Source organism: Chrysemys picta, chromosome 17 (genome assembly GCF_011386835.1).
Source record: "Chrysemys picta bellii isolate R12L10 chromosome 17, ASM1138683v2, whole genome shotgun sequence".
In the NCBI taxonomy this organism is placed as follows: domain Eukaryota; kingdom Metazoa; phylum Chordata; order Testudines; family Emydidae; genus Chrysemys; species Chrysemys picta.
The window spans coordinates 24,871,080-24,898,337 of record NC_088807.1 but is presented as its reverse complement, the minus strand read 5'-3'; the positions used below and the strand labels follow the sequence as shown (position 1 = coordinate 24,898,337).

General features: G+C 59.6%; 2 protein-coding genes across 2 annotated transcripts in view; one reads left to right on the top strand and one right to left on the bottom strand.

The window, feature by feature from the left end:
* PTPN18 (protein tyrosine phosphatase non-receptor type 18) overlaps positions 1–19,124 on the top strand; it is a 23,096-nt gene extending 3,972 nt beyond the window's left edge. The window contains exons 2-17 of the mRNA XM_065571137.1: positions 1,599–1,707; positions 2,479–2,555; positions 4,372–4,467; positions 10,640–10,678; positions 10,783–10,851; positions 11,155–11,217; positions 12,451–12,593; positions 13,792–13,858; positions 13,944–14,021; positions 14,144–14,227; positions 16,193–16,269; positions 16,691–16,956; positions 17,216–17,292; positions 17,640–17,667; positions 18,320–18,421; positions 18,662–19,124. Coding sequence (XP_065427209.1) covers positions 1,599–1,707; positions 2,479–2,555; positions 4,372–4,467; positions 10,640–10,678; positions 10,783–10,851; positions 11,155–11,217; positions 12,451–12,593; positions 13,792–13,858; positions 13,944–14,021; positions 14,144–14,227; positions 16,193–16,269; positions 16,691–16,956; positions 17,216–17,292; positions 17,640–17,667; positions 18,320–18,421; positions 18,662–18,729 — 1,443 coding nt within the window. The 3' untranslated portion in view covers positions 18,730–19,124. The remainder of the gene's footprint in view (positions 1–1,598; positions 1,708–2,478; positions 2,556–4,371; positions 4,468–10,639; positions 10,679–10,782; positions 10,852–11,154; positions 11,218–12,450; positions 12,594–13,791; positions 13,859–13,943; positions 14,022–14,143; positions 14,228–16,192; positions 16,270–16,690; positions 16,957–17,215; positions 17,293–17,639; positions 17,668–18,319; positions 18,422–18,661) is intronic.
* IMP4 (IMP U3 small nucleolar ribonucleoprotein 4) lies at positions 19,065–27,258 on the bottom strand. The gene is made up of 9 exons (XM_065571140.1): positions 27,097–27,258; positions 26,464–26,572; positions 25,877–25,960; positions 24,062–24,171; positions 23,640–23,772; positions 23,231–23,385; positions 22,859–22,953; positions 22,587–22,660; positions 19,065–19,514 (listed from the first exon to the last, which is right to left on the bottom strand). Exons 1-9 carry the CDS (start codon positions 27,097–27,099, stop codon positions 19,402–19,404), a joined length of 876 nt encoding a protein of 291 aa, XP_065427212.1. The 5' UTR covers positions 27,100–27,258; the 3' UTR covers positions 19,065–19,401.

Genomic DNA, 27,258 nt, shown 5'->3' with positions numbered 1-27,258 from the left:
CCTTTTGCCTCCAGCCGTCGGGACACAGGGGGGAAACTACGAAAAAAATTGGGATGGCGAAAAACCTCCGTCGGCCGGAGAGTTCGGAAGCCGCGGGAGCTTCTCTGCTCCAGATCTTCCCCCTCTGGGTCTTTCTCTTCCCTCTGTCCTTTTGGAAATTAAAAAACCAAACCTAGGGAATGAATAACCAAAAACTGTGTGATTTAGTCAAATCCGGCACTGAGAAGCCGAAAGCTGCCCGGGCCGCTCAGACCCAGGTTTTCTCCCCCGCGGTCCTGTTCTTTCTCCTTCCCCCGCCCCACCAAAACTTTTTTTGGGGGAAAAAACGGAGGAAATAAACATCAAAAACTCCGTGACGCGCCCTGATCCCTAATGCAAGAAACTTTTATCTGCTGAGAAGCTGCAGAACCTGCCTGTCTCCTGCTACCCTCTTCGTTCCACACCTGCTTTTCTCCAGCCTTAGTCGACAAAACCGCTGCAGTCAAACCTTGGCAACGCGAGAGCAGAAACCACCGGGGCGGAGCTGGCGCTGGAGCTGTGGCAAACAGCCCGGCCGCTGGCGGGTCCAGCTGAGAACTGCCAACTACTGTAACCCCCCGCCTGCGAACTACTGACCCAGCCACTCCTCCGCCCTGGGGCTGAAGGGAGCTAGTGCCCCCTAGAGCCCACCCCCCTGAGCCCTCCATTCCTACCTCCCAGCCCCCCTGCTCTACCCACTAGAGCCCCCTCCCCTCCCAGACCTGGGAATAGAACCCAGGAGTCCTGGCTCCCAGCCCCCCCCTGCTCTAACCCCTAGACCCCACTCCCCTCCCAGAGCTGGGGAGAGAATCCAGGAGTCCTGGCTCCCAGCCCCCATGCACTAACCCCTAGACCCCACTCCCCTCCCAGAGCTGGGGAGAGAACCCAGGAGTCCTGGCTCCCAGCCCCCCTTCTCTAACCCACTAGATGCCAGTCCCCTCCCAGGGCCAGGGCTAGAACCCAGGAGTCCTGGCTCCCAGCCCCCCCTACTCTAACCCCTAGACCCCACTCTCCTCCCTCCCAGAGCCGGGGAGAGAACCCAGGAGTCCTGGCTCTCATTCTGGAAGCAACTCCTGCACAGATTAACTCTCCCTGGAGGGTACTTCCATGGCAGGGGTGGGGTTTTTTTTCTCCTGCCTGTTCCAGGATGGGCGTGGGTGTGCTCACGCTGGGGCCCAGAGCTGGCAGGACCGGCTGGTCCGCTACTGGCAAGGTCAGAACCAGCCTGTTCCCAAAATAAACCTGACTCCAGTGCTCAGGAATGATCATCCTCATGTGAGCTGTCTCTGTGCCGCGTTATGTGCAGCTGTTTCTCCAGCTGCCCTGCCCCAGAGGTGGCTGCATCTCAGTGCCAGGCTAGTCTTACCCTTGGAGTTTGGGGGTGCTGGAAAGTCTGAGCTGGGAAAAGGGGCTGTGGTCACAGGGAATGGGGTGCCGTATACTTGAGTATTAGGGAGCCAGGGCATTAGCTGTGGGAATCACAGAGCTATTGGCTGCTGGGGTGCTCGCTCACTCTCCCTGTTTAACCCCGTCTTCTCCACGGCCTCCTAATCCCCCTCCTGTCCTCTCTCTCCGCCCAGGACATCAAGGCCCAAGCCAGCGCCTTCCGGCAGCAACAGGGGTTCTCCGCGGAGGCTGGGGGCAGGAAAGAAAATATCAAGAAGAATCGGTATAAAGACATCCTGCCATGTGAGTGTGGGAGGGGGTTGCTGGCACTGAAATGTGCAGCGTTATGTGCAGCTGTTCCCCCAGCTGCCCCACCCCAGAGCTGGCTGCATCTCAGCACCAGAGGAGCTGTCCCTTGTGATGTTATATACAGCTGTTCTCCAGCTGCCTTGCTTCAGAGTTGACTGCATCTCAGCTCCAGGCAAGCCATTTCCAGGCAGCGTTATGTGCAGCTGTTTTCCCCGGCTGCCCCACCCCAGAGGTGGCCGCATCTCAGGGCCGGGTTTCATAGATTCATAGATTCCCAGGCCAGAAGGGACCATTGTGAGTGTCTCATCTCACCCCCTGTATCCCACAGGCAGGGCCGGCTCCAGGGATTTGGCCTCCCCAAGCTGCCAAAACAAAAAACAAACAAACAAAAAAAAGCCGCGATCGCGATCTGCAGCGGCAATTCGGCGGGAGGTCCTTCACTCCCAGGCGGAGTGAGGGACCGTCCGCCGAATTGCCGCTGAATACCTGGACGTGCCGCCCCTCTCCGGAGCGGCCGCCCCAAGCACCTGCTTGAGAAGCTGGTGCCTGGAGCCGGCCCTGCCCACAGGCCAGAGAACGGCCCCAAAATAATTCCTGGGGCAGAACTTTGAGAAGAACAGCCCAGCTTGATTTACAAACAGCCAGAGACGGAGACTCCGCTGCGCCCCTTGGGGAACTGGCCCCGTGGGTAATTCCTCTCATCGGTCACAATTGGTGCCTTATTCCCAGTCTGAATTTGTCAATCCCTCCCTCTCTCCCCGGCAGATGATCAGACCCGGGTCGTTCTGAATCTCTGCACGGACGAAGGGCAGACGGACTATATCAATGCCAGTTTCATCCAGGTAACCCCCTCCCTCCGCAGCAGGGGGCGCTCTCCCCTCGCACCAGCACTGGCCCTGCCAATCCAGTGCTGGGGGGCTCAGCGGGGGGCGTTGGGATGCAGGGGGCGGATGGGGGCTCAGCGGGGGGCGTTGGGATGCAGGGGGCGGATGGGGGGCTCAGCGGGGGATGCAGGGCTGCAGGGGGTGGGGCGGGGGGCGCTGGGCTACAGGGGGTGGGATGGGGGCTCAGCGGGGGGCGTTGGGCTGCAGGGGGCGGATGGGGGGCTCAGCGGGGGGCGTTGGGATGCAGGGGCAGATGGGGGGCTCAGCGGGGGGCGTTGGGATGCAGGGGGCGGATGGGGGCTCAGTGGGGGGCGTTGGGATGCAGGGGGCGGATGGGGGGCTCAGCGGGGGATGCAGGGCTGCAGGGGGTGGGATGGGGGGCTCGGCGGGGGGCGTTGGGATGCAGGGGGCGGATGGGGGGCTCAGCGGGGGATGCAGGGCTGCAGGGGGTGGGATGGGGGGCTCAGCGGGGGGCGTTGGGATGCAGGGGGCGGATGGGGGGCTCAGCGGGGGGCGTTGGGATGCAGGGGGTGAGATGGGGGGCTCAGCGGGGGGCGTTGGGATGCAGGGGGTGAGATGGGGGACTCAGCGGGGGGCGTTGGGATGCAGGGGGTGAGATGGGGGGCTCAGCGGGGGGCGTTGGGATGCAGGGGGCGAGATGGGGGGCTCAGCGGGGGGCGTTGGGATGCAGGGGACGGATGGGGGGCTCAGCGGGGGGCGTTGGGCTGCAGGGGGCGGGATGGGGGACTCAGCGGGGGGCGTTGGGATGCAGGGGACGGATGGGGGGCTCAGCGGGGGGCGTTGGGCTGCAGGGGGCGGGATGGTGGGTTCAGCGGGGGGCGTTGGGCTGCAGGGGACGGATGGGGGGCTCAGCGGGGGGCGTTGGGCTGCAGGGGGCGGGATGGTGGGTTCAGCGGGGGGCGTTGGGCTGCAAGGGGCGGGATGGTGGGTTCAGCGGGGGGCGTTGGGCTGCAGGGGGCGGGATGGGGGGCTCAGCGGGGGACACCAGGCTGCAGGGGACGGATGGGGGGCTCAGCGGGGGGCGTTGGGATGCAGGGGGTGAGATGGGGGACTCAGCGGGGGGCGTTGGGATGCAGGGGACGGATGGGGGGCTCAGCGGGGGGCGTTGGGCTGCAGGGGGTGGGATGGGGGGTTCAGCGGGGGGCGTTGGGATGCAGGGGGTGGGCGGGGGCTCAGCGGGGGGCGTTGGGCTGCAGGGGTGGGATGGGGGGTGCAGCGGGGGGCGTTGGGATGCAGGGGATGGATGGGGGGTTCAGCGGGGGGCGTTGGGCTGCAGGGGGTGGGATGGGGGGTTCAGCGGGGGGCGTTGGGATGCAGGGGGTGGGATGGGGGGTTCAGCGGGGGGCGTTGGGATGCAGGGGGTGGGATGGGGGTTCAGCGGGGGGCGTTGGGCTGCAGGGGTGGGATGGGGGGTGCAGCGGGGGGCGTTGGGATGCAGGGGATGGATGGGGGGCTCAGCGGGGGGCGTTGGGATGCAGGGGATGGGATGGGGGTTCAGCGGGGGGCGTTGGGCTGCAGGGGTGGGATGGGGGGTGCAGCGGGGGGCGTTGGGATGCAGGGGACGGATGGGGGGCTCAGCGGGGGGCGTTGGGATGCAGGGGGTGGGATGGGGGTTCATCGGGGGGCACAGGGCTGCAGGGGGTGGGCGGGGGCTCCGCAGGGGATGCTGTGCTGCAGGGGTGGGTGGGGTTCAGTGGGTGGTGCTGCCCTGCAGGTGGTGGGTGACTTATTTCCCCCCTTCGTCTCCTGCCAGGGGGTAAATAACAAGAGATGCTACATCGCGACCCAGGGGCCGCTGCCTCACACCGTCCTGGATTTCTGGCGCATGATTTGGGAATACGGGGTGAAGGTGGGTGTAACGCTTCTCGGGGTCCCAGGTCTGGCAGTTGCCCGCTCACCCCCGTAGCTGGGCGCCAGCGCCCTGACACCCCTGGCCTTTCAGCCACCCACGCACACTCCTCTGGGCTGGGCCAGCCCCGTCCTAGATCCTGTACCCCCAAAGATTCAATGTGTGCCCCAAACACCCCTCGCTCCTGATGGGATTTCCTCTGCAAACGGACCCAGAAAGAGGATTTCTCCCACTTCAAATTCTCTTACGCTATCTGTGAACTGCTCCTGCTAAACGATTGGTCCCAGCTTGGCTGACTCCCTGCGTACCTTTCCCGGCCCTGCGGAGCACGAAATCTTCTCTCCTTCACCGGCTGGGGCAGCTTTTCTATCAAATAAGACATAAGTAATAAGACAGGCGTAATTGTACCGTTTAATCCCCTACCAACACAATACATCCTGCACGTGGTTCCGACAGGCGTAATTGTACCGTTTAATCCCCTACAAACACGATACATCCCCGCACGTGGTTCAGACAGGTGTATTGTACCGTTTATTCCACTACAAACACGGTACATCCCCCACATTGTATAGACAGGCGTAATTGTACCGTTTATCCCCCTACAAACACGATACATCCCGCACGTGCTTCATTCTCTAATAAGAATATAACATTAGGGATCTATTATGGACCACCTGACCAGGATGGTGATAGTCACGATGAAATGCTAAGGGAATTAGAGAGGCTATCAAAATTAAGAACTCAATGATAGTGGGGGATTTCAATTATCCCCATATTGACTGGGAACATTTCACTTCAGGACGAAATACAGAGATAAAATTTCTCGATACTTTAACTGACTGCGTCTTGGAGCAGCTGGTACGGGAACCCACAAGGGGAGAGGCAACTCTAGATTTAGTCCTGAGTGGAGCGCAGGAGCTGGTCCAAGAGGTAACTCTAACAGGACCGCTTGGAAATAGTGACCATAATATAATAACACTTAACATCCCTGTGGTGGGAAGAACATCTCAACAGCCCAACACTGCGGCATTGAATTTCAAAAGGGGGAACTATGCAAAACTGAGGGGGTTAGTTAAACAGAAGTTAAAAGGTACAGTGACTAAAGTGAAATCCCTGCGAGCTGCATGGGCGCTTTTTAAGGACACCATAATAGAGGCCCAACTTCAATGTAGACCCCAAATTAAGAAACACAGTAAAAGAACTAAAAAAGAGCCACCGTGGCTTAACCACCATGTAAAAGAAGCAGTGGGAGATAAAAAGACTTCCTTTAAAAAGTGGACGTCAAATCCTAGTGAGGCAAATAGAAAGGAGCATAAACGCTGCCAAATTAAGTGCAAGAATGTAATAAGAAAAGCCAAAGAGGCGTTTGAAGAACGGCGAGCCAAAAACTCCAAAGATAATAACAAAAGGTTTTTTAAGTACATCAGAAGCAGGAAGCTGCTAAACAACCAGTGGGGCCCCTGGATGATCGAGATACAAAAGGAGCGCTTAAAGATTAGTCATTGCGGAGAAACTAAATGGATTCTTTGCTTCAGTCTTCGCGGCTGAGGATGTGAGGGAGATTCCCAAACCTGAGCCGGCTTTTGTAGGTGACAAATCTGAGGAACTGTCACGGATTGAAGTGTCACGAGAGGAGGTTTTGGAATTAATTGATAAACGTAACATTAACAAGTCACTGGGACCAGATGGCATTCACCCAAGAGTTCTGAAAAAACTCAAATGTGAAATTGCGGAACTATTATCTAGGGTTTGTAACCTGTCCTTTAAATCGGCTTCTGTATCCAATGACTGGAAGTTAGCTAATGTAACGCCGATATTTAAAAAGGGCTTTAGAGGTGATCCCGGCAATTACAGACCGGTAAGTCTAACGTCTGTACTGGGCAAATCAGTCGAAACAATAGTTAAGAATAAAATTGTCCGACACATAGAAACTCATAAACTGTTGAGCAATAGTCAACATGGTTTCTGTAAAGGGAAATCGTGTCTTACTAATCTATTAGAATTCTTTGAAGGGGTCAACAAACATGTGGACAAGGGGATCCAGTGGACATAGTGTACTTAGATTTCCAGAAAGCCTTTGACAAGGTCCCTCACCAAAGGCTCTTACGTAAATTAAGTTGTCAAGGGATAAAAGGGAAGGTCCTTTCATGGATTGAGAACTGGTTAAAAGACAGGAAACAAAGGGTAGGAATTAATGGTAAATTCTCAGAATGGAGAGGAGTAACTAGTGGTGTTCCCCAAGGGTCAGTGCTCGGACTGATCCTATTAAACTTATTTATAAATGATCTGGAGAAAGGGGTAAACAGTGAGGTGGCAAAGTTTGCAGATGATTAACTGCTCAAGATAGTTAAGACCAAAGCAGACTGTGAAGAACTTCAAAAAGATCTCACAAAACTAAGTGATTGGGCAACAAAATGGCAAATTTAATGTGAATAAATGTAAAGTAATAAATGTAAAAATAACCCCAACTCTACATACAATATGATGGGGGCTAATTTAGCTACAACAAGTCAGGAAAAAGATCTTGGAGTCATTGTGGATCGTTCTCTGAAGATGTCCACGCAGTGTGCAGAGGCGGTCAAAAAACCAAGCAGGATGTTAGGAATCATTAAAAAGGGGATAGAGAATAAGACGGAGAATATCTTATTGCCCTTATATAAATCGATGGTACGCCCACATCTCGAATACTGCGTACAGATGTGGTCTCCTCATCTAAAAAAAGATATACTGGCACGGGAAAAGGTTCAGAAAAGGTCAACTAAAATGGTTAGGGGTTTGGAGAGGGTCCCATATGAGGAGAGATTAAAGAGGCTAGGACTCTTCAGTTTGGAAAAGAGGAGACTAGGGGGAGATATGTTAGAGGTCTATAAAATCATGAGTGATGTGGAGAAAGTGGATAAGGAAAAGTTATTTACCTATTCCCATAATACAAGAACTAGGGGTCACCAAATGAAATTAATAGGCAGCAGGTTTAAAACAAATACAAGGACATTCTTCTTCACACAGCGCCCAGTTAACCTGTGGAACTCCTTGCCTGAGGAGGTTGTGAAGGCTAGGACTATAACAGGGTTTAAAAGAGAACTGGATAAATTCATGGTGGTTAAGTCCATTAATGGCTATTAGCCAGGACGGGTAAGGAATGGTGTCCCTAGCCTCTGTCTGTTAGAGGATGGAGATGGACGGCAGGAGAGAGATCACTTGATCATTGCCTGTTAGGTTCACTCCCTCTGGGGCACCTGGCATTGGCCACTGTCGGTAGACGGGATACTGGGCTAGATGGACCTTTGGTCTGACCCGGTACGGCCGTTCTTATGTTCTTATGTAGACAGGCGTAATTGTACCGTTTATTCCCCTACAAACACGATACATCCCCGCACGTGGTTCAGACAGGCGTAATTTAACAGTTCCTACATGTGCCAGGGTACCCCTTGCAGTTTCAGGCTGTGGTGTGTGCCAACGTGCCCTTTCCACACCTCCGGCGTTGTGATTTGCCCCTCTGGACGGATCCACAGTTTGCAATTTCCACACCACCGCCGGGGATCGGCTCCAGGGACACTCGCGTGGGTGCCGGTTCTCCGTTGCGTGTGGTCCAGCCTGCGGGGAGCGTGGGATCGGTGCCGGCGACCTTTCCTATGGAGAGGCCGGTTTCCCTCCGTAGATCGTCCTTCTGCAAGTTTCATTAGCCACTCACGTTTCTCCGGGGACGTTCTCCAAGCGGATTTCTTGCTGTGCCCACCAATACAGGAAACCGTATCGCAGCTTCTCAGCCTACTTCTGCGGGGTCCGCTCGCATCTCACGTGTGTCCGCAGCTGGCTTCTTCGAGGCCCCGGGTCTGCGTGTCACGGAGCGTGGGCTTGGCGTTGGGCGGAGAAGCAGCACACAGGATTAGGTGTATTTCCAGGATGGGCCAAGGAGTGGAACAGGTCTGTCCCCGATGATTTTCCCGATTGGCTTCAGAGCGCGTCTGTCGCGTCGTTCCTTGTGCAGAACCTGGCGACGGAGCTGGACCGATCTAATGTCCTAGGGTCCTGCCCTTCGTCTTTTCCGGTGGGTCGCAGAATTTGGTGCGGGCGCCGTCACCAGCCGTTCCCCGCACAAAGATATTCAGTGGCTCCTGGCCAAATCTTTCTGCATTCAGCAGCATTTCCTGAACGGACGGGTCGGCGCAGCCAAATCCTATGTCGCGAATACTCGGAAGTGTCGCGAACCGCTTCGTTTTCAGCCACGGGGCGGCGCTGCTTTCCCGCCGGTGGGGCTCCGTGGTTGCAAGCCGTTTGGGGACCAAGCCCAAGGCTGCAGGGGCTCCGTGGTTGCAAGCCGTTTGGGGACCAAGCCCAAGGCTGAACGATTTTCTGGTTTGGGCACGTAGATTACAGGAGAGAGCCTGTCTGCTGAGCGCTGCCAGTTCCTGGCAGACCTACAATTCCTTTGCTTTCCTCGCCACGCTTGGGAGCGCTCCGGAGCCGTACAGCCCTGCCCGGATATACAATTTGTGCAGATATCCACATCCGCAGATGTGGATATTTGTGGATTTGCAGGGCTCGACCTGATCGAATCCTTCAAGTCGGAGCTGGTTCCTTTCTGCTAAGTGCAGAGATCCCCACTGGGCAGAATTTGCATGGTCACATCGGTGAAAGACCAGGACGTGTTCTTCTGATGGTCTCTAGGCCCCAAATTCCATCCCGTTGAGCGCTGGCGAAGTGTAGGACCCGTGCCAGGACCGGGACAGCTGCCCGCGTGGATGCCATCTGCTCCCGGAAACTTGCTGGCGACAGGACAGACGCTAGGTTTGCCGTAATCTCCCGCGGCTTTTGCAAAATCCAAGGGCTTCGCTTTGCGGCGCTTGGCACGGCTCAGAAGCTGCGGGGATAACGCTTGCCACGTGGCCTGCGGGGCGGCCTCATGTGACGAGTGGCTTTATGCATCACTTTCACCAGTAACTGCCCGCGCTCGTTCCTCTCCCTAAAATGCCACTCTCACTTTTAGGAAGCTTGGCGCTATGCGTAGGCCTCCTGGGTGTGGAATCCGGATGGCCTCATCTTTTTGTTCCATCCGAGGCGTCGAGACCGTGTTGAGGCGGACGTGCGAGGCTTTTCACGGCAGAATTCCGCGCCGCCCTTTCATGAGCCGGGGCCTGAACGCCAGGCACGGAGCTGAAGCTCGATCATCACACGCTCCTACAACGTTATCTTCCCTCTCCTTCTCCCAGGACAGTCACAGAAACTGTCCCTCTTCCTCGCCGATGTGTCGCCCAAGACTATCCGAGCATCTCCCGGCTCTGGCTCGTTGATAAATTTCCTTCCCTGGCACGAGCGAGACGAGCTTTTATTGGCCCAACTTCTGCTGGGGAGAGAGACGAGCTTTTGAGCTTACAAAATGAAAACAATCCCATTCTGCTAGCGCTGCACGGCTGGTCCCCAGCGGCACTGTCCCAGAGGTGGCTGCATCTCAGTGCCAGGTGAGCCATCCCTGTGTGGTGTTATGTGCGGCTGTTCCCCAGCCGCCCCACCCCAGAGGTGGCTGCATCTCAGCGCCGGACGAGCCGTCCCACTCCCGGATACCCCTTTGCATAACTGCAGCCTGGGAGCAGAACAGGCCGGGAAAAGGTCAGAAATTTAACTCCCCTGGGTCCTGCTGCCGATTCAAACGGACCAAGATCCGGTGTCTTCTGGGGATGAACGGCTACCCCCAGGCCAGAGAGCCGGGCTCCCAGCTAAATCCGTTCCTCCTGCTTGCCGTGGGGATGAATTTTGAGGAGTTCTGGGCTTTTTGAAACGCCCCCCCCCCATGTTACCCTTTGGGGGTAACTACCCTGCAGGACGTGGGCTGGGTGGAGTGAGTCTGTCAGGGCTCATGTGAGAGCTGTTTGCAAAGAACAGGGTGTGTGTGGGGGGGGGGGGGTTGTCAAGGGGAGCCAGGACTCCTGGGTTCTCTCCCTGGCTCTAGGAGGGGAGTGGGGAGGGGAGTGGGGTCTGGTGGGTTAGAGCAGGGGTGGCTGGGAGCCAGGACTCCTGGGTTCTCTCCCCAGCTCTGGGAGGGGAGTGGGGTCTATTGGGTTGGGGGGTGGGTGCTGGGAACCAGGACGCCTGGGTTCTCTATTCCAGCCCGGCCAGGTACATGCTCCTTCTCTCATTCTTTTCCTAACTGTTTCGTTCCCTTCCTTCCTTCCAGGTAATTGCCATGGCCTGTCGGGAGGTGGAGATGGGGAAGGTGAGTGTGGGGGCCCATCCGTGCCCACCCCCATCCCCTGGCTGTGGGGGGAGTCTGGGGGGCGACCCCCATGGACTCTCCGTGAACTGACTTTCCCTCCTTAGAAAAAGTGTGAACGCTACTGGCCGCTGAAGCAAGAACCACTGCAGATCGGGCCCTTCTCCATCGTCCAGGTACCAGGGAGGGGTTACAGGGGCAGCCTGGGGGACTCGCCAGGAGAGAGACACAGCTCCCCTTCACTTCCTGTCCCAAACTGCTGCTGGGCAACTCCATCCTGCCCCAGAGGTGGTTGCATCTCCGCTCCAGCTGATCCGTCCCTGTGCAGCGTTATATGCAGCTATTCCTCAGCTGTTCCTCACCTCACCCAGAGGTGGCTGCAGCGGTGCCTCTCTTGGAGACACTAAAGGCGCTTCATAACCCTGCAATGTCGGCACCCCCGAAGCCTCTGTCTGCAGCAGCTTGTCTCTGTCTCTCAGATCCAGGAGCAGGAGCTGAATCCGGACGTGATCATCCGCACGCTGAGCGTCGGCTTCCAGAACGTCAGTGAGCTGCGGGGGCACCATGCGGCGGGGTGGGGGGCTGGGCAGGGGGCGTTCTCCCCCGGCAGGGCGGGCACTGGGGGGTGCTGTGCTGTGGGGAGCAGGGCCAGGGGCTGGGCAGGGGGTGCTCTCCCCCGGCAGGGCTGGCACTGGGGGGTGCTGTGCTGTGGGGAGCAGGGCCAGGGGCTGGGCAGGGGGCGCTCTCCCCCGGCAGAGGTGGGCACTGGGGGGTGCTGTGCTGTGGGGAGCAGGGCCGGGAGCTGGGCAGGGGGCGCTCTCCCCTGGCAGAGGTGGGCACTGGGGGGTGCTGTGCTGTGGGGAGCAGGGCCAGGGGCTGGGCAGGGGGCGCTCTCCCCCGGTAGGGCTGGCACTGGGGGGTGCTGTGCTGTGGGGAGCAGGGCCGGGGGCTGGGCAGGGGGCGCTCTCCCCCGGCAGGGCTGGCACTGGGGGGTGCTGTGCTGTGGGGAGCAGGGTGGGGGGCTGGGCAGGGGGCGCTCTCCCCCGGCAGAGGTGGGCACTGGGAGACGCTGTGCTGTGGGGAGCAGGGCCAGGGGCTGGGCAGGGGGCGTTCTCCCCTGGCAGGGCGGGCACTGGGGGGTGCTGTGCTGTGGGGAGCAGGGCCAGGGGCTGGGCAGGGGGCGCTCTCCCCCGGCAGGGCTGGCACTGGGGGGTGCTGTGCTGTGGGGAGCAGGGCGGGGGGCTGGGCAGGGGGCGCTCTCCCCTGGCAGAGGTGGGCACTGGGGGGTGCTGTGCCGTGGGGAGCAGGGCGGGGAGCTGGGCAGGGAGCGCTCTCCCCCGGCAGGGCTGGCACTGGGGGGTGCTGTGCTGTGGGGAGCAGGGCCGGGGGCTGGGCAGGGGGCGCTCTCCCCCGGCAGGGCTGGCACTGGGGGATGCTGTGCTGTGGGGAGCAGGGCGGGGAGCTGGGCAGGGGGCACTCTCCCCCGGCAGGGCTGGCACTGGGGGGTGCTGTGCTGTGGGGAGCAGGGCCGGGGGCTGGGCAGGGGGCACTCTCCCCTGGCAGAGGTGGGCTCTGGGGGGCGCTGTGCTGTGGGGAGCAGGGCCGGGGGCTGGGCAGGGGGCGCTCTCCCCCGGCAGAGGTGGGCACTGGGGGGGTGCTGTGCTGTGGGGAGCAGGGCCGGGAGCTGGGCAGGGGGTGCTCTCCCCCGGCAGGACCAGGTGCTGGGGGTGCCGTGCCATGGGGAACAGGGCTGATGCCAGCCGTTCCCTCCCCAGGAGGAGCGGCCCCTCACCCATTTCCAGTACGTGGCCTGGCCGGACCGCGGGATCCCCGACAATTACAGCCATTTCCTGGAGATGATCGACCACGTGCGATTGAAACAGGGGGACGACTCAGCCCCCATCTGCGTGCACTGCAGGTAGGGGGCACTGTGCTGTGCTGTGGGGGGGGTGGAGAGCTCAGCAGCGGATGAGTGGAGGGAGGGCCCAGTGGGGCCTCATTAGCCCCTCACCCGGGATGGAGAGAGAACGCAGTCTTCATACCCAGGGGTCTGCTAGAAAAAATTAAGCCACGCCCTCAAATAAACCCCTCCCACAATCCAAACCCCATCCTCTGACTGCCTCCCCCTGCCGTGAGCTCCGCCCCTTTTCTGCAACCTCAGAAGTGGCGCAGAGCAGTCGTTGAATGGCCAGCGGTAGGGTTCAGAGTAAACGCACAGAGATGGGCAGAGTCCCACTCAAACAACGATCATTAGCATCCAGAGTTAACACCGATGTCAAAACAAATCAAGTCCCCATTTAACACCAAACATTAGGGTTCCGAGTTAACAGTCGCGGTTCGACACGCCACACCCGCATTTAAACCTCAAGTTTTAGGATCCAGCGTGAACGGCCATGTCAAGGTGTCCCTATTTCAATCCCAGTTGTTATATTTCAGAAGTCATGGTCATACTGAAATGACCTATGTCCCCATTTGAAAGACAATCATTAGGCTTCAGAGTTAACGGCCTTGTTGAGATGAGCTATAGCCCCTTTTAAAAACATAATTATTGGGGTTCACCGCTAATAGCCATGCTGAGACAAACCATGACCTTAGTGAAACGCCAGTCATTAGGCTTCAGAGTGAACAATCCAGCCATCTGGGTGGATGATGTCTGCTGAAACCCATCATTAAAGTCCAGGGCAAATACCCAGTGTGATGACACCCCGTTGTTCACCCAGGCCTTACGGTTTGGGGTAAACATCCCACTGTCGACACCCAGGATGCCCCATTTAACCGTCCGTCAGAGTTCAGAGTAAACGCCTACCACAGATGGTCATTAGGTTTCAGAGTGAACGTGCACTGGCGATGCACGAAGGTTGTAGCCGTAGCCATTAGGGTTCAGAGTGAACGTACCCCAGAGGTTCCGCATCATCGCTCCATTCATTAGGGCTCAGAGTTAACACCCACCAGAGATGCGTGAAGGTTGAAACTGTAGTTGTTAGGTTTCAGAGTGAACGCCCACAGGCAGTGTGTGGGGTGAAGGGCCCCTTTGCCCCCGAGAGGGATTTGATTTGAGGCGGTGGTAGCGGATTCTTCTTCACCCATTTCCTTCCTGCTTCCTCCCCCCCCGGCAGCGCTGGCTGTGGCCGGACTGGCGTGATCTGCATCCTGGAGCACGTGAGACACCTCCTCCTCCAACAGGTACCGCGCGTGTCCATGTGTGTAGGCGTGCGTCCGACCCGCGGCTGCCCCCTGCCGGACTCGCGAGCCTTCTCCTGTTTTTCAGAGCATCCCCCCGAATTTCAGCATTTTCGACATCGTCCTAGCGATGAGAAAGCAGAGACCGTCGGCCGTCCAGACGCTGGTGAGCCCCCTGGTTCTCCCCTTGCCGGACGCCCACACCGCGCCCCCTGCTGGGAGAGGTGGGGCTGGGGCCGCTGGGAGCCCCCACTCCCCTAACACGGCCGTGTCCCCTCTGTCTGGCAGGAGCAGTACGAGTTCCTGTTCCACGCCGTGGCCGAGATGTTCCGCTCCGCCCTGGCCACCGCCAAGTACGAGAACCTCAAGGAGGTGAGAGGGCCCTGGATCAGGGACCCACGCGGCGCAGGACCCATCCCCTCCAGCGGGGGGCGCCAGGGACACACACACACACACACACACACACACACACAGCGCAGGACCCGGCCCCTCCAGCAGGGGGCACAGGGACCCACACGGTGCAGGGCCCGGCCCCTCCAGCAGGGGGCGTCAGGGACACACACACACATACACACACACACACACACACAGAGCACAGGACCCGGCCCCTCCAGCAGTTGGCACAGGGACCCACACGGTGCAGGGTCCGGCCCCTTCAGCAGAGGGCGAAGGGACACACAGGGTGCAGGGTCCGGCCCCTCCAGCAGAGGGCGAAGGGACACACAGGGCGCAGGGCTTGTCCCCTCCAGCAGGGGGCGCTGGACACACACAGGGCGCAGGGCCCGTCTCCTCCAGCAGGGGGCGCAGGGACACACACACACACACACACACACACACACACACACACACACACACAGAGTGCAGGGCTTGTCCCTTCCAGCAGGGGGCACAGGGACCCACACGGTGCAGGGTCCGGCCCCTCCAGCAGGGGGCACAGGGACCCACACGGTGCAGGGTCCGTCTCCTCCAGCAGGGGGCGCAGGGACCCACACGGTGCAGGGTCCGGCCCCTCCAGCAGGGGGCGAAGGGACACACAGGGCGCAGGGCCCGGCCCCTCCGGGGGGGAGGGCGCACAGACACACTAACCCTAACCCGGTTATGGTCCCACCCTGCGATCTAGCCCCGATCCCCGCATCTCTGATTTCCCCCCCCCAGCCCGATTTTCCCCCCAGGTCCACCCCCCTTAGCCCCTCCCCCCACTTGAGGAAGTCCCATGCGCCTTCCTTCCCCTTTCGATTCAGCCCTGGAGTAAACAGCTCCGTTGGCCTGTGCGGTACGGGGGCGGGGGGGGGGGGGGAGATCTGGATCCTGGGGGCCCGAAGGGTCTGGGGGGGGGGGGAAGAGTGTGAATCAGTGGGTGCACTTGGGGGAGGGGCACACGGGGGGAATTGGTGGGGGGAGGGCTGGGGGGCAGGCTGGAGCAGTTGAGAAGGAAGCGACCTGGGTGCATGGAGGGGGGGCTGGAGCAGTAGAGGAGGGGTGTGAGGGGCAGGACTTGCAAGGGGGGACTCAGTTTCCCTCCCTTCCCCATTTTCCCCCCCCCCCATGGGGCTGAAAGGTGGAGCAGGAAAGGACTGGGGGCGCCGGCTCCCATCTGGCCCCATAGGGGAGAAGCCCAGAGGGCTTTAGGTTTAGCTCATAGGTGAGCTGGTAACAAAATGCATGGGAGCTGGCGCCCCATAGAGGGGACAGGCCCCAGCCCCCATTCCCAGCCCCCCCTAAGCCAGCCAGTCCCTGCCCTGGGGCCAATGGGAGCCGGCGCCCCCTAGCCGGGACAGGCCCCTGCCCCATTCCCAGCCCCCCTAAGCCAGCCAGTCCCTGCCCTGGGGCCGGATGGGAGCCGGTGCCCCCTAGAGGGGACAGGCCCCTGCCCCATTCCCCGCCCCCCTGAGTCAGCCAGTCCCTGCCCTGGGGCCAATGGGAGCCGGTGCCCCCTAGAGGGGACAGGCCCCTGCCCCATTCCCCGCCCCCCTGAGTCAGCCAGTCCCTGCCCTGGGGCCAATGGGAGCCGGTGCCCCCTAGAGGGGACAGGCCCCTGCCCCATTCCCCGCCCCCCTGAGTCAGCCAGTCCCTGCCCTGGGGCCGGCTGGCCAGAGGGGTGCATCTGGGGAGGGGCAGCTGCGTGGAGGGATGGGGGGCCAGGCGGAGGCTGTAGGGGGGGCACTCTCTGTTCCTTCCCCAGGGCCGGCCCTCCGGCACCAGCAGGGTTAACTGCCCTGCACCCGCAGCCCGTTGTCACACTTCCTGCGGGAGGAAGCGAAAAGCCGGTGTCAGCACCAGGCCGGGACGGCTCCCCCAGCTCCCCCCTCCCCGGCTCACCCCTTCCTCTCCCTGCAGAACCAGCTGCCCCTGTACGACGACGCCGTGTCCCTGCGCCGCCCCGCGCCCCTTGGCAAACACAGCAGCGTCTTACGGTGAGTGTGCGGCCAGATGCAGCCACCTCTGGGGCGGGACAGTGGGGGGAGCAGCCGCACGTAACGCCGCCCCGGGGAAGGCTGGGATGCAGCCACCTCTGGGGCAGCCGGTACCTTAATACTGCAGCAGCTGCCAATGTAGCCTGGAAATGGGTAGTCATTAGGGGTCAGGGTTAACGCCCCATTGGGCGTTAGCTGCAGCCCAGGAGGGAGCTCTGAGCACCCCCCTCCCTTCCCCACAATGCCCTGCTTTGACCCCCCCAACCGCCCCCCCCTCCAATAGACTGTGCTGAGTATCTGCTCCCCCCCAGGGCTACTGGTTACAGGACGGGCGGAGGCAGGGAGCCGGACTTCTCTCCCTGGCTCGGCCTTGGGTGGAGCATGTCCGTCGCCACTGGTGCTACCCCCCTTCCTCCCCCAGGAGCATCTCGGTGCCGTCCGAGCCCACCCCGGACCTGCCCCCTAAGATGAGTGACACCTACGCGGTGGTGAACAAGTTCCGCCGGGGGGGCGGGCCGGCGGCGGCCTCCTCCCGGCAGACCAGGCCTGGCGGGGGCAGCCCCGAGTGGTCCCCCATCGACCCCAGCGGCTTCGGGGGGCTGCAGGCCCACTCCCTGCCCGGGAGCCCCGTGAAACGCCTGCCACCCAGCCCCAGCTGCGAATACACCCCCAACTCCACCAGCGCAGGTACGGCAAGGGGACCCAGGAGTCCGGGACCATGTATCTGATCTGGGGGGGGACCCAGGAGTCTGGGGCCAGGAGGGACCATGGGTCTGATCTGGGGGGGGGGAATGGGATGGGACCCAGGAGTCCAGGCCCATGGCTCTGATGCAGAAGGGGGGGGACGCGGACTCAAGAGTCCTGGGGTGGCTCTGACCTAGGGAGGTGGGACCCCCAGCTGCCCAGGGGGGCCATGCGCTGATCCCTGCCCCTCTCTCTACTCCAGGTGACGCCAGCCCCCGGGGCCCCCCTTCGCCCTGCCCCAGCCATGGGAAGACCGTGCTGCCCAGTGTGAAACCCCTGGTGAGTTCTTGACCCCCTGCCCAGCCAGCCGCAGCCAGAGGGGGGCTCGAGGCCGGTAGGTCAGGCGGGGAGGAGGGTTTGGACTCAGGAGGCCTGGGTTCTCTACCCGGCTCTGGGAGGGGAGTGGGGTCTGGTGGGTTAGAGCAGGGCGGGCTGGGAGCCCGGACTCCTGGGTTCTCTCCCCAGCTCTGGGAGGGGAGTGGGGTCTGGTGGGTTAGAGCAGGGCGGGCTGGGAGCCCGGACTCCTGGGTTCTCTCCCCGGCTCTGGGAGGGGAGTGGGGGCTGGTGGTTGGGGACGAGGACATGAGTCAGTTTCTGTCATTCATTTTTCTCCATCTCATCTCCAGGGTTTTCTGGCGTCTCCCCAGAAGAAGGGTGAGTGGGGGGGGTGGAGGAGGGCCGGGGCTTACACAGATAAACAGGGGGAGGCTAGTTCGGTACCTGGATGGGAAACCCTGGCAGTGGGAGTGCATGCGGCATTCATCACAGCTTCGCACCCATGGCTTTCCCCAGCCACAGCTGCATCTCAGCGCTGGCTGAGCTAGCCCAGTGCGGTGTTGTATGGCCGTTCCCCAGCCGCCCCGCCCCAGAGGTGGCTGCATCTCAGCACCGGCTGAACCGTCCCTCTGCGGCCTTGTGTGTGCTTGTTCCCCAGCCGCCCCGCCCCAGAGGTGGCTGCATCTCAGTGCCGGCTGAATCGTTCCCCAGCCGCCCCGCCCCAGAGGTGGCTGCATCTCAGTGCCGGCTGAACCGTCCCTCTGCGGCCTTGTGTGTGGTTGTTCCCCAGCCGCCCCGCCCCAGAGGTGGCTGCATCTCAGTGCTGGGAGAGCCATCCCTCTGCGGCCTTGTGTGTGCTTGTTCCCCAGCCGCCCCGCCCCAGAGGTGGCTGCATCTCAGTGCCGGCTGAGCCATCCCTCTGCGGCCTTGTGTGTGCTTGTTCCCCAGCTGCCCCACCCCAGAGGTGGCTGCATCTCAGCGGCGGCTCTAACAGGAGCCAGGGAGGCCTCATTGTTTTCTCTTCCGCCAGCCTCCAGCTCCCCCCGCCTTGAGTCTACGTCCAGCTACGAGCCCGTGGACGCCTCACCTGGAAGGGGCTGCAGCCCACTCACCTCTCCGGGCAATGGTCTTGGTAGGACGTGGGTGTGAGAGGGGTACAGTAGGGGGGCAGCCCCCAGGATGGGGGTGGGGCAGGCCCCGGCTCTGATTGGGGATATGAAGGAGGTGATGGGGGAGAGCCCAGGGCTGTCATGGGGAGGGGACCCAGGAGTCCTGGGCTGGGCGGGGGGAACCAGCAGCCGTTTGGATCTGGGGAGTCTGGACGGGGGTTGGAGCGGTAAAGGCCCCTCCCTCATTGTTGTCTCTCCCCCAGGCTATAACTTCCGCATCGGGAAGCCAAAAGGCCCCCGCGACCCCCCGGCTGAGTGGACGCGGCTCTAGGGGGAGTGGGGGGGGGCGCCAGGGCCTGTGCCCCTCCCACCCCAACCCCAGATGGACTGAGCCGAGCCGCGGCCCCAGCATCACCCCCGGCACAGAGCGAACCGCCATCAACTGACACCAGGACTCCTGGGTTCCCTTCCGGGCGCAGGGAGTTGAGACTGGGAGCCAGGACTCCTGGGTTCCCTTCCGGGCACAGGAAGAAGAGTAACAAACTCCACCTTCAAATCAGTAGGGCACCGCTGTGAGCTAGGCCCCACAGCTTGGGGGCATGGGGCTAAATCCCACCCCCGGCAAGATGGGAACAGCTGTGAACAGACAGCAGCAGACACCAAACCAAGGGTCAAACCAAGCTGTGTATTAAAGCAGACCCTACAAAAATAAAAATGTGAAAACAACAGCTCTGCTGGTGCTTCCCCCTCCACCGCAGGGCGATACCCACGGGGCCGGGGCAGCACCCCGCTGGGGACCGCTGCTTGCCCCTCGGCCTCATTACAGTGTACATGATTAAGCTGGCACGCTGGAGCAGGCAGCCACGGGCCGACGTGGAGTGGCGCTGGCATCCTTAGCACCAACAGGGCCCGCAAGCGGCAGTTCCTGAGCGCCGACTAAGGGGGCAGGCCTGGGCCCAGAGCGGAGCGTGAGGGGGCGGCCGCTCTGGGCCAGGCCTGCCCCTTAGTCGGCGCTCAGGAACTGCCGCTTGCGGGCCGTGTTGGTGTAAGGATGCCAGCGCCACTCCACGTCGGCCGTGGCTGCCTGCTCCAGCGTGCCCAGCTTAATCATGTACACTGTAATGAGGGAGGGGCAAGAGGGTCAGCGGGGTGCCCCCAGGAAGCACCTGCTGCCAGGAGACAGGCAAAGCAGGGGAGCCCCCCACCCCCATCGCTCAGGGGGCGAGGGGCAGGATGGGACACATTTTCTGTAATCGATTGATGATGCCCATGTGTGCCTCAGTTTCCCCTGGATTCTGCACAGCTCCCCCGCATGGGGGGAGCTATAAACCAGCACTGGGGGGTGTCTGGCCCCCTGGGCTGCCATGACTGGGTCAGTCAGCAACTGCTGGGGCGGGGGCTGAACCAGAGTGCCTTGCACAGGCATCACAGAAACTTGGCGGAATGAGGATAAGCACTGGGACACGGTAATACCAGGGGACAAAACCAGTCGTACCGGGGGAGCGGCACTAGATGTGAAAGAAAGCGTAGACTCAAAATCTTAAATGAACCAAACCGTACCATGAAATCTCTCTGGCCAGTACCTCCGTGCTCGACGAATAAGACTAGAGCGGGAGGGATATTACCGACCACCTGGCCAGGACCGGGAGAGTGACTATGAAATGCTCAGGGAGATTAGAGAGGCTATAAAAATAAACTCAATAATAATGGGGGATTTCAACTACCCCCACACTGACTGGGTCCATCACCTCAGGACAGGATGCGGAGATAAAGTTTCTTGACACCTTAAATGTCTGCTTCTTGGAGCAGCTGGTCCTGGAACCCACCCGAGAAGAGGCAATTCTTGATTTAGTCCTAAGTGGAGATCAGGATCTGGTCCAAGAGGTGAATATAGCTGGATGGCTTGGTAATAGTGACCATAATATAATGAAATGTAACATCCCTGTGGCAGGAAAAACACCAGAACAGCCCAACACTGTAGCATTTAATTTCAGAAAAGGGAACCACACAAACCGAGGAGGTTAGTGACACAGACATTAAAAGGTTCAGCGCCAACAGTGAAATCCCTGCCAGCCGCGTGGAAACTTTTTAAAGACGCCATAACAGAGGCACCACTTAAATGTATCCCCCAACTTTAGTAAGAGAACCAAACCAGAGCCGCCGTGGCTAAACAAAGTAAAAGAAGCAGTGAGAGGCCAAAAGGCCTCCTTTAAAATGCGGAAGTTAAAGCCTAGTGAGGAAAATAGAAAGGAGCATAAACGCTGGCAAATGAAGTGTAGCCAAAGACTCCGAAAGTAACAGCAAATTTGTTTTTAAGTACCTCAGAAGCAGAAAGCTACTAAACCACGGGGGCCACTGGACGATCGAGGTGCTAAAGGACGATAAGGCCATTGCAGAGAAACTAAATGAATTCTTTGCAGCCGTCTTCACGGCTGAGGACGTGAGGGAGATTCCCAGACCTGAGTCTTTTTAGGTGACAAATCTGAGGAACTGTCCCAGGCTGAGGTGTCATTAGAAGAGGTTTGGGAACAAATTGACAAATTAAACAGTAATACGTCACCGGGACCAGATGGCATTCACCCAAGAGTTCTGAAGGACTCCAATGCGAAATTGCAGGACCTAACTATGGTATGTAACCTAGCATTTAAATTAGGTTCTGTACCAAATGACAAGGACAGCTAATGTGAAGGGCTCCAGAGATTATCCCGACAATTACAGGCTGGTAAACCTGATTTCAGTACCAGGCAAACTGGTTGAAATTCTAGTAAAGAACCAAACTGTCAGACACAGAGATGAACATAATTTGTTGGGAAAGAGTCAACATGGTTTTAGTAAAGGGAAATCGCGCCTCGCCAATCTACTAGAATTCTTTGATGGGTCAACAAGCATGTGGACAAGGGGGATCCAGTGGAGATAGTGTACTTAGATTTTCAGAAAGCCTTTGACAAGGTCCCTCACCAAAGGCTGTTAAGCAAAGTGAGCTGTCACGGGATACGAGGGAAGGTCCCCTCATGGATCGGTAACTGGTTAAAAGGTAGGAATAAATGGTCAGTTTTCAGAATGGAGGGGAGTAAATTGTGTCCTCCCCAGGGGTCTGTTCTGGGTCCAGTCCTATTCAACATATTCATAAACGATCTGGAAAAAGGGGTAAACAGGGAGGTGGCAACATTTGCAGATGATACAAAACTACTCAAGACAGTTAAGTCAAGAACAGATTGCGAAGAGTTACAAAGGGACCGAACAAAACTGGGTGACTGGGAAACAAAATGGCAGATGAAATTCAATATAGATAAAGGCAAAGTGATGCACATTGGCGAACAGAATCTCAACTACACATATACAATGATGGGGTCTGAATTAGATGATACCACTCACGAAAGATCTTGGAGTCACCGTGGAGACGTCTCTGAAAAACATCCACTCAACGCGCAGCGGCAGTCAAAAAACGAACAGAACGGTGGGAACGGTTAAGAAAGGGGGAAATAAGATAGGAAATATCCTATTGCCTCTATATAAATCCATGATACGCCCACACCGTGAATACTGCGTGCAAATGTGGTCGCCCCATCTCAAAAAAGATAGATTGGAATTGGAAAAGGTTCAGAAAAGGGCAACAAAAATGATCAGGGGTCTGGAATGGCTGCTGTATGAGGAGAGATTAATCTTTCAGCATGGAAAAAAGACGATTCGGGGGGGGGGGGGGAATATGATCGAGGTCTATAAAATCATGACTGATGCGGAGAAAGTAAATCAGGACACGTTATTTACTCCTGCTCATAACACAAGAACTAGGGGGTCACTCAATGAATAGGCAGCAGGTTTAAAACAAACAAAAGGAAGTATTTCTTCACACGATGCACAGTCAACCTGTGGAACTCCTTGCCAGAGGATGTTGTGAAGGCCAAGACTAACAGGGTTCAGAAAAGAACTAGATGATTTAATGGAGGATCGGTCCATCAATGGCTATTACCCAGGCTGGGCGTGGATGGGGTCCCAGCCTCTGTTTGCCAGGAGCTGGGAATGGGCGACAGGGGATGGATCACTTGATGATTCCCTGTTCTGTTCATTCCCTCGGGGCACCTGGCACTGGCCATTGTCAGAGGACAGGACACTGGGCTAGATGGACCCTTGGTCTGACCCAGTCTGGCCGTTACGTTCTTATGAGGGGCCCTCAGAGACGTGACTCACGTTTCATCTCGAAGCGCGGCCCCACCTCAGACAGCTCGATGTTTCGGTGGTCCAACTTCTTATAGACGTGATGCCTGCGGTGGGCACAGGAGAAAGGGGTCACCCAGCGTGGGCCTGGCTCTCAGCCCCCCCCCGCCAGCCCCCATTCCCCTCCCAGAGCTGGGAGAGAACCCAGGCATCCTTGCGCCCAGCCATCCCCGTGTGGTGTTATATGTGGCTGTTCCCCAGCTGCCCGCCCCAGAAGTGGCTGCATCCAGGGGCAGGCTTGGCACCTGAAGGAGATGTAATCGTCCTGGTTGGCAAAGGTGATGACCCGCTTGCTGTCCTCCTTGGGCACCGGGAAGAGGTACTTGAGAATGCTGCAGACCTGAAGGGCAGAGACCGAGAAACACTGGGTTGGGGGGAGAAGGGGGGGTGAATTGAGACCCTACAATAACAAGCCAGTCCCCAGATCGTTCTAACGCCCCCCAGGAGACCCTACAATAAACACACCGCGCACAAACATTCCCCAGAGACCCTACACTGTCAAAGCAGTCTCCGCCCACCTCCCCTGGCAGCCCCAGTCCCTAGAGGACCCTACAATAACACAGCCAGCCCGGGCAGTCCCAGAAGACCCAACAAGGACCCCGGCGCCCCCGGCTGACCCGCTGGCCCAGGCGGGAGGTGAAGTTGTGGAAGATCAGGTGGGGGGTGGCCTCGGACATGGTGCCGATGTCGGGGACTTCGTGCCGCATGACCACGTTGCAGAGGGTGAAGAACGCCGTGGGGCCGAAGGGCAGGTGAGAGACGATCAGCCCGTCTGGGGGGAGGGGAGAGGGGGTGGTGGTTAGCAGTGGGGGGGCTGGGATGGAGCTGTCCTGCCCCCCCCGATTCATCCACCCCACAGCTAAAAGACCCTGCAGCCCCCCGCCCACCTTGGGGACCCCCCAGAAATAACAGCAGAGGGGGAGCCCCTTCAGAATCCCCGACAGAGGGGAAGCAGCTCCCCCCCCCCCCAGCAGCCCCAGACAGAGGGGGAGGGGGGAGTCCCCCCAGCACGCCCCCCCGGCTCACCCGGCTGCCCGCGGTGTTCATGCAGCACCAGCAGGTCCGTGACGCCGTTGGCCTTGCAGGCCCGGAGCAGGGCCCCCACCTCGTGTCGCCCCCGGTTCATGCGCTGGGCGCCCGGCACCACCAGCTTCATCTCCTGCCGCCGAGAGAGAGGGGGTGGGGGTGAGAGAGACCCTACAATAACAGACCTGCCCCTCCGCCGAACGGCCTGACACCGCCACACCCAGCCCCCCTATGTCAGGAGACCTGACGATAGCCCCTAATGCAGCCCCCCCGCCCTTAGGAGACCCTACTCACCAGCCCCAGTCCCCGGGAGGCCCTGCAGAAACTAACCAGTGCCCAGGAGACCCTACAATAACCATGCCAGCCCGCCGAGCAGCACCGCTCTCCGGGAGACCCTACAATAACCAACCCAGGCCCTGTACCTTGGCAAACATCTTGAGGCGGGAGCTGGGATCGCGCGAGGTTGTGATCATCACCTTGGGGTCCTCCACGCCAGCCCAGCGATACTCGTCGTCCTGCTGTGTCACCAGCCCTGCCGCGGGAGGCAAGGGGTTAACGGGCATGGCCTCTGGCTGGCCACGACCCCCGTTCAGGCCCTGAATTATGTTAGCCCATTTACACGGAGTTGGGGGGGCGGGGTTCGGTAATTTTTAAATCCCGCCAGGGAGTGGCGAATTTCTTGCCCCGCGGCCGGTCCCTCAACAGCCCAGTGGGGGAAGTGACAGATTTTATCACAAGCGACCAGCCACCAAGTCTTCTCCTGGCCTCGCTGTGCTCGGGATCCCCGTCAAACTCCATCTGGACGGAAATCGGAATCCGATTAAAAACACACAAAAGAGCCCTGGAGGTTTTTCGTTCTCGAAAGAAAACGACTTTAAAACCGGGCCCAGGCGGGTTTGATTTGTGTCCGTAAATCTCCATTTCACCGCCCACCGCCGGGATCCAAAACACGCAAGTCAGCCAAGGAAGAAAAACACGGCGGAGGGAGGCATCCGAACGGGATTTCAGGCTGTTTCCTTTGGGTGGTTGGACGTGCGGCGTTCACAATTTCTCTTTTAACAGTTCAAACGCTTTAACTTTTCGATTATCAGCCTCTGCCGTCGTTAAATAATCCCTGTCCGACCCACCTCACGCCCCAGCAATTTCCACAAGTGAAAACGTAAAGAGAGGATTTTTAAAAGCTTAAAACCCAAAATGAAGATTTAAAGAGACCAAAATCGGGGAGACAAAAAGGAGTAAAAACCATTATTTTGCGCAACTAATTGAAAGAGCTACAAATCAGGGAAAATGCTTACAAAAAAAAAAAAATCATATTCTGCCCAGCCTATTAGAAGGGCTGGATACAGGGAGGTGGGGGTGGGTGGGAATTGATTAAAACATGGCTTGGATTTGAAACGCCCGGATTTATTGTACAAAGGGAGTGTTGGTGGTAATTAGTGAATTTGAACTGATTGTTTCTAGTCTCCATGTCCTTCGGGATTTTAGAGCTAGTAGATCTCGTCCTCTCCCACCGAGGTTTTATTCAGAGATGGGAAGAGGAAACCAAGCAGCTCCTGATTGGTTTTTTAACCTGGTGCAAAGCTATCATTGACCTGAGCTCGGTGAATAGACGGACGCGGAGCAAACGGGGGGAGGAGGAGGTACCAGGAACGACCCCCCGGTTCGGGGCTTTCTTGCTGGTTAACTATATATGTTTTTAAATATAACGTAACTGACCGTGCCAGATTCAGCCCTGAACAGAAGGGGTCAGAATTTCAGGTGGATTTTTAAAAAGAAAAACGTCAGAAATCAGGTATAAATTTTAAAAAACCGACAACAATCTGTTTTTATCCACACTGGACGTGGGACTCACGGCTCGGCTGGGTGTGACCAGGACCAGCTCAGCCCCCCCCCGGTCCACACACACACACACACCAGATTCTGCTCCACCTATCCCAAGTGAGCCGGCCATGATAACGGGTCTATGGGGCTGTCACTCACTGGGGGAGAGGCATCTCGGCTGCAGGGCCGGGGGGGGGGGGGGAGTGCGGGCTCCATCTGGCCCCACGGGGCCGTGTGAGCCCAAATGGGGGTGGCCCACTCTCATGTTTCAGGGCAGCCGGGCAGTGAAGAGTCAGGAAGGACACAGGACAATGTTGACCAAGGGTGTTGGCGGAGTGGGGGGGGTTCCTCGCCTGAGGGAGGGGAGGCACGGAACTCCCTGAACCTCCCCCCCCCCCCCCGGCCCCCAAACTCACCTTCTGCTCCCTGGTCATCAAACTCGATGGACTTCTGAAGCGCCAGAGCCTCCCGGCGCAGCTCCGTGGGCAGCAGCCGATTCTCTGCCGGGGGAGTCAGAGAGTGAGATTCCAGACAACCCCCCCCCCCTCGCAGCTCTCCCCCCTCCCGCTCAAAGTCCGTCCCCCCCCGGTCCTCCTGCCCCAAACCAGCCCCTCCTCCAGGGCACCGAGTCGCAACCCTCAGGCCACGGCAGAGCAGGAGGGGGGAGCCCAGGGCTGGGCTGGCAGGGGGCTGCGGGTCAGGAGTGAGGGGCACTGGTTGCGGGGAGAGGAGGGGGCTGTGGGTCGGGAGCGAAGGGCGCCAGGGGCTGCAGGTCGGGAGTGAGGGGCACGGGGGGGGGAGGGAGGGGGCTGCAGGTCGGGAGTGAGGGGCACAGGGGGGGGAGGGAGGGGGCTGCGGGTCGGGAGTGAGGGGCACGGGGGGGGGAGGGGCACAGCGGGGGGGGGAGGGGAAAGAGGGAGCTGTGGGTCGGGAGGGAGGGGCAGGGGGGAAGAGGGAGGGGCTGCAGGTCGGAAGGGAGGTGCACAGCGGGGGGGTCCGTTACCCTCCAGCGCCCGCCTGAGTTGCTCCTTCTTGGTCTCGGTGGCGCGGGTCCGGTCCTCCTGCGCCCGCCGGTGCAGATACTCCCGGCGCTGCCGGGCCTCGCGGCGCAGCTGGGCGGCACAGGCGGGGGGGGGGGGGAGTTAACACAGAGCCCGGGGGGGGGGGGGGGGAGGGAGTTTCCCCCTCCCGCCCCACATGCCGACCCTACCACAACAGCGCCAGGCCTCGCCCCGCTCCCCGGGGGCCCCGCCCAGACACAGGCGACCCTACAATAACAAAGCCCGAGAGTCCCAGCACCAATCGCCCACAAGCCCCAAGGGGGGGAGCTGCCCCAACCCCCTCCCGCACCCAGGAGACCCTACAATAACAAAGCCCGAGAGTCCCAGCACCAATCGCCCACAAGCCCCAAGGGGGGGAGCTGCTCCCCCAACCCCCTCCCGCACCCAGGAGACCCTACAATAACCAGCCCAGGACCCCCCCCCCCCAGGGGGTGCCCACCTCTGCCCCGCAGGCCCCCCTACAGTCACTAACCCAGCCCCCTATTGCCCCCCTCCCCCAGGGTACAGGGTACCAGCCCCCGGGCCCCTCCCCCTCTCAGGCGACCCTACAATAACAAACCCAATTCGCCCCCTACCATGCTGGCAACTCCCGGCGATCCGCAGCTCTGTCCCCACAGCACGTGGGCGACCCGGCCGCCCAACACCAGGGCCTCTCATTGGCCCAGGCGGCCCGGCCTATCAGAGAGCGGGATGCTCAACTGGGCCAGGGCGATGTTTTGCCCCTCACAAAGATGGCG

What these genes read in the sequence shown, in the direction of transcription:
- IMP4 (XM_065571140.1), bottom strand. An exon ending in TGAACACCGCGGGCAGCCGG is followed by an intron (nt 23,386 to 23,639) that starts GTGAGCCGGGGG and finishes CCCTCCCCCCAG; the next exon opens with ACGGGCTGATCGTCTCTCAC. An exon ending in GACGATTACATCTCCTTCAG is followed by an intron (nt 22,661 to 22,858) that starts GTGCCAAGCCTG and finishes TGCCCACCGCAG; the next exon opens with GCATCACGTCTATAAGAAGT.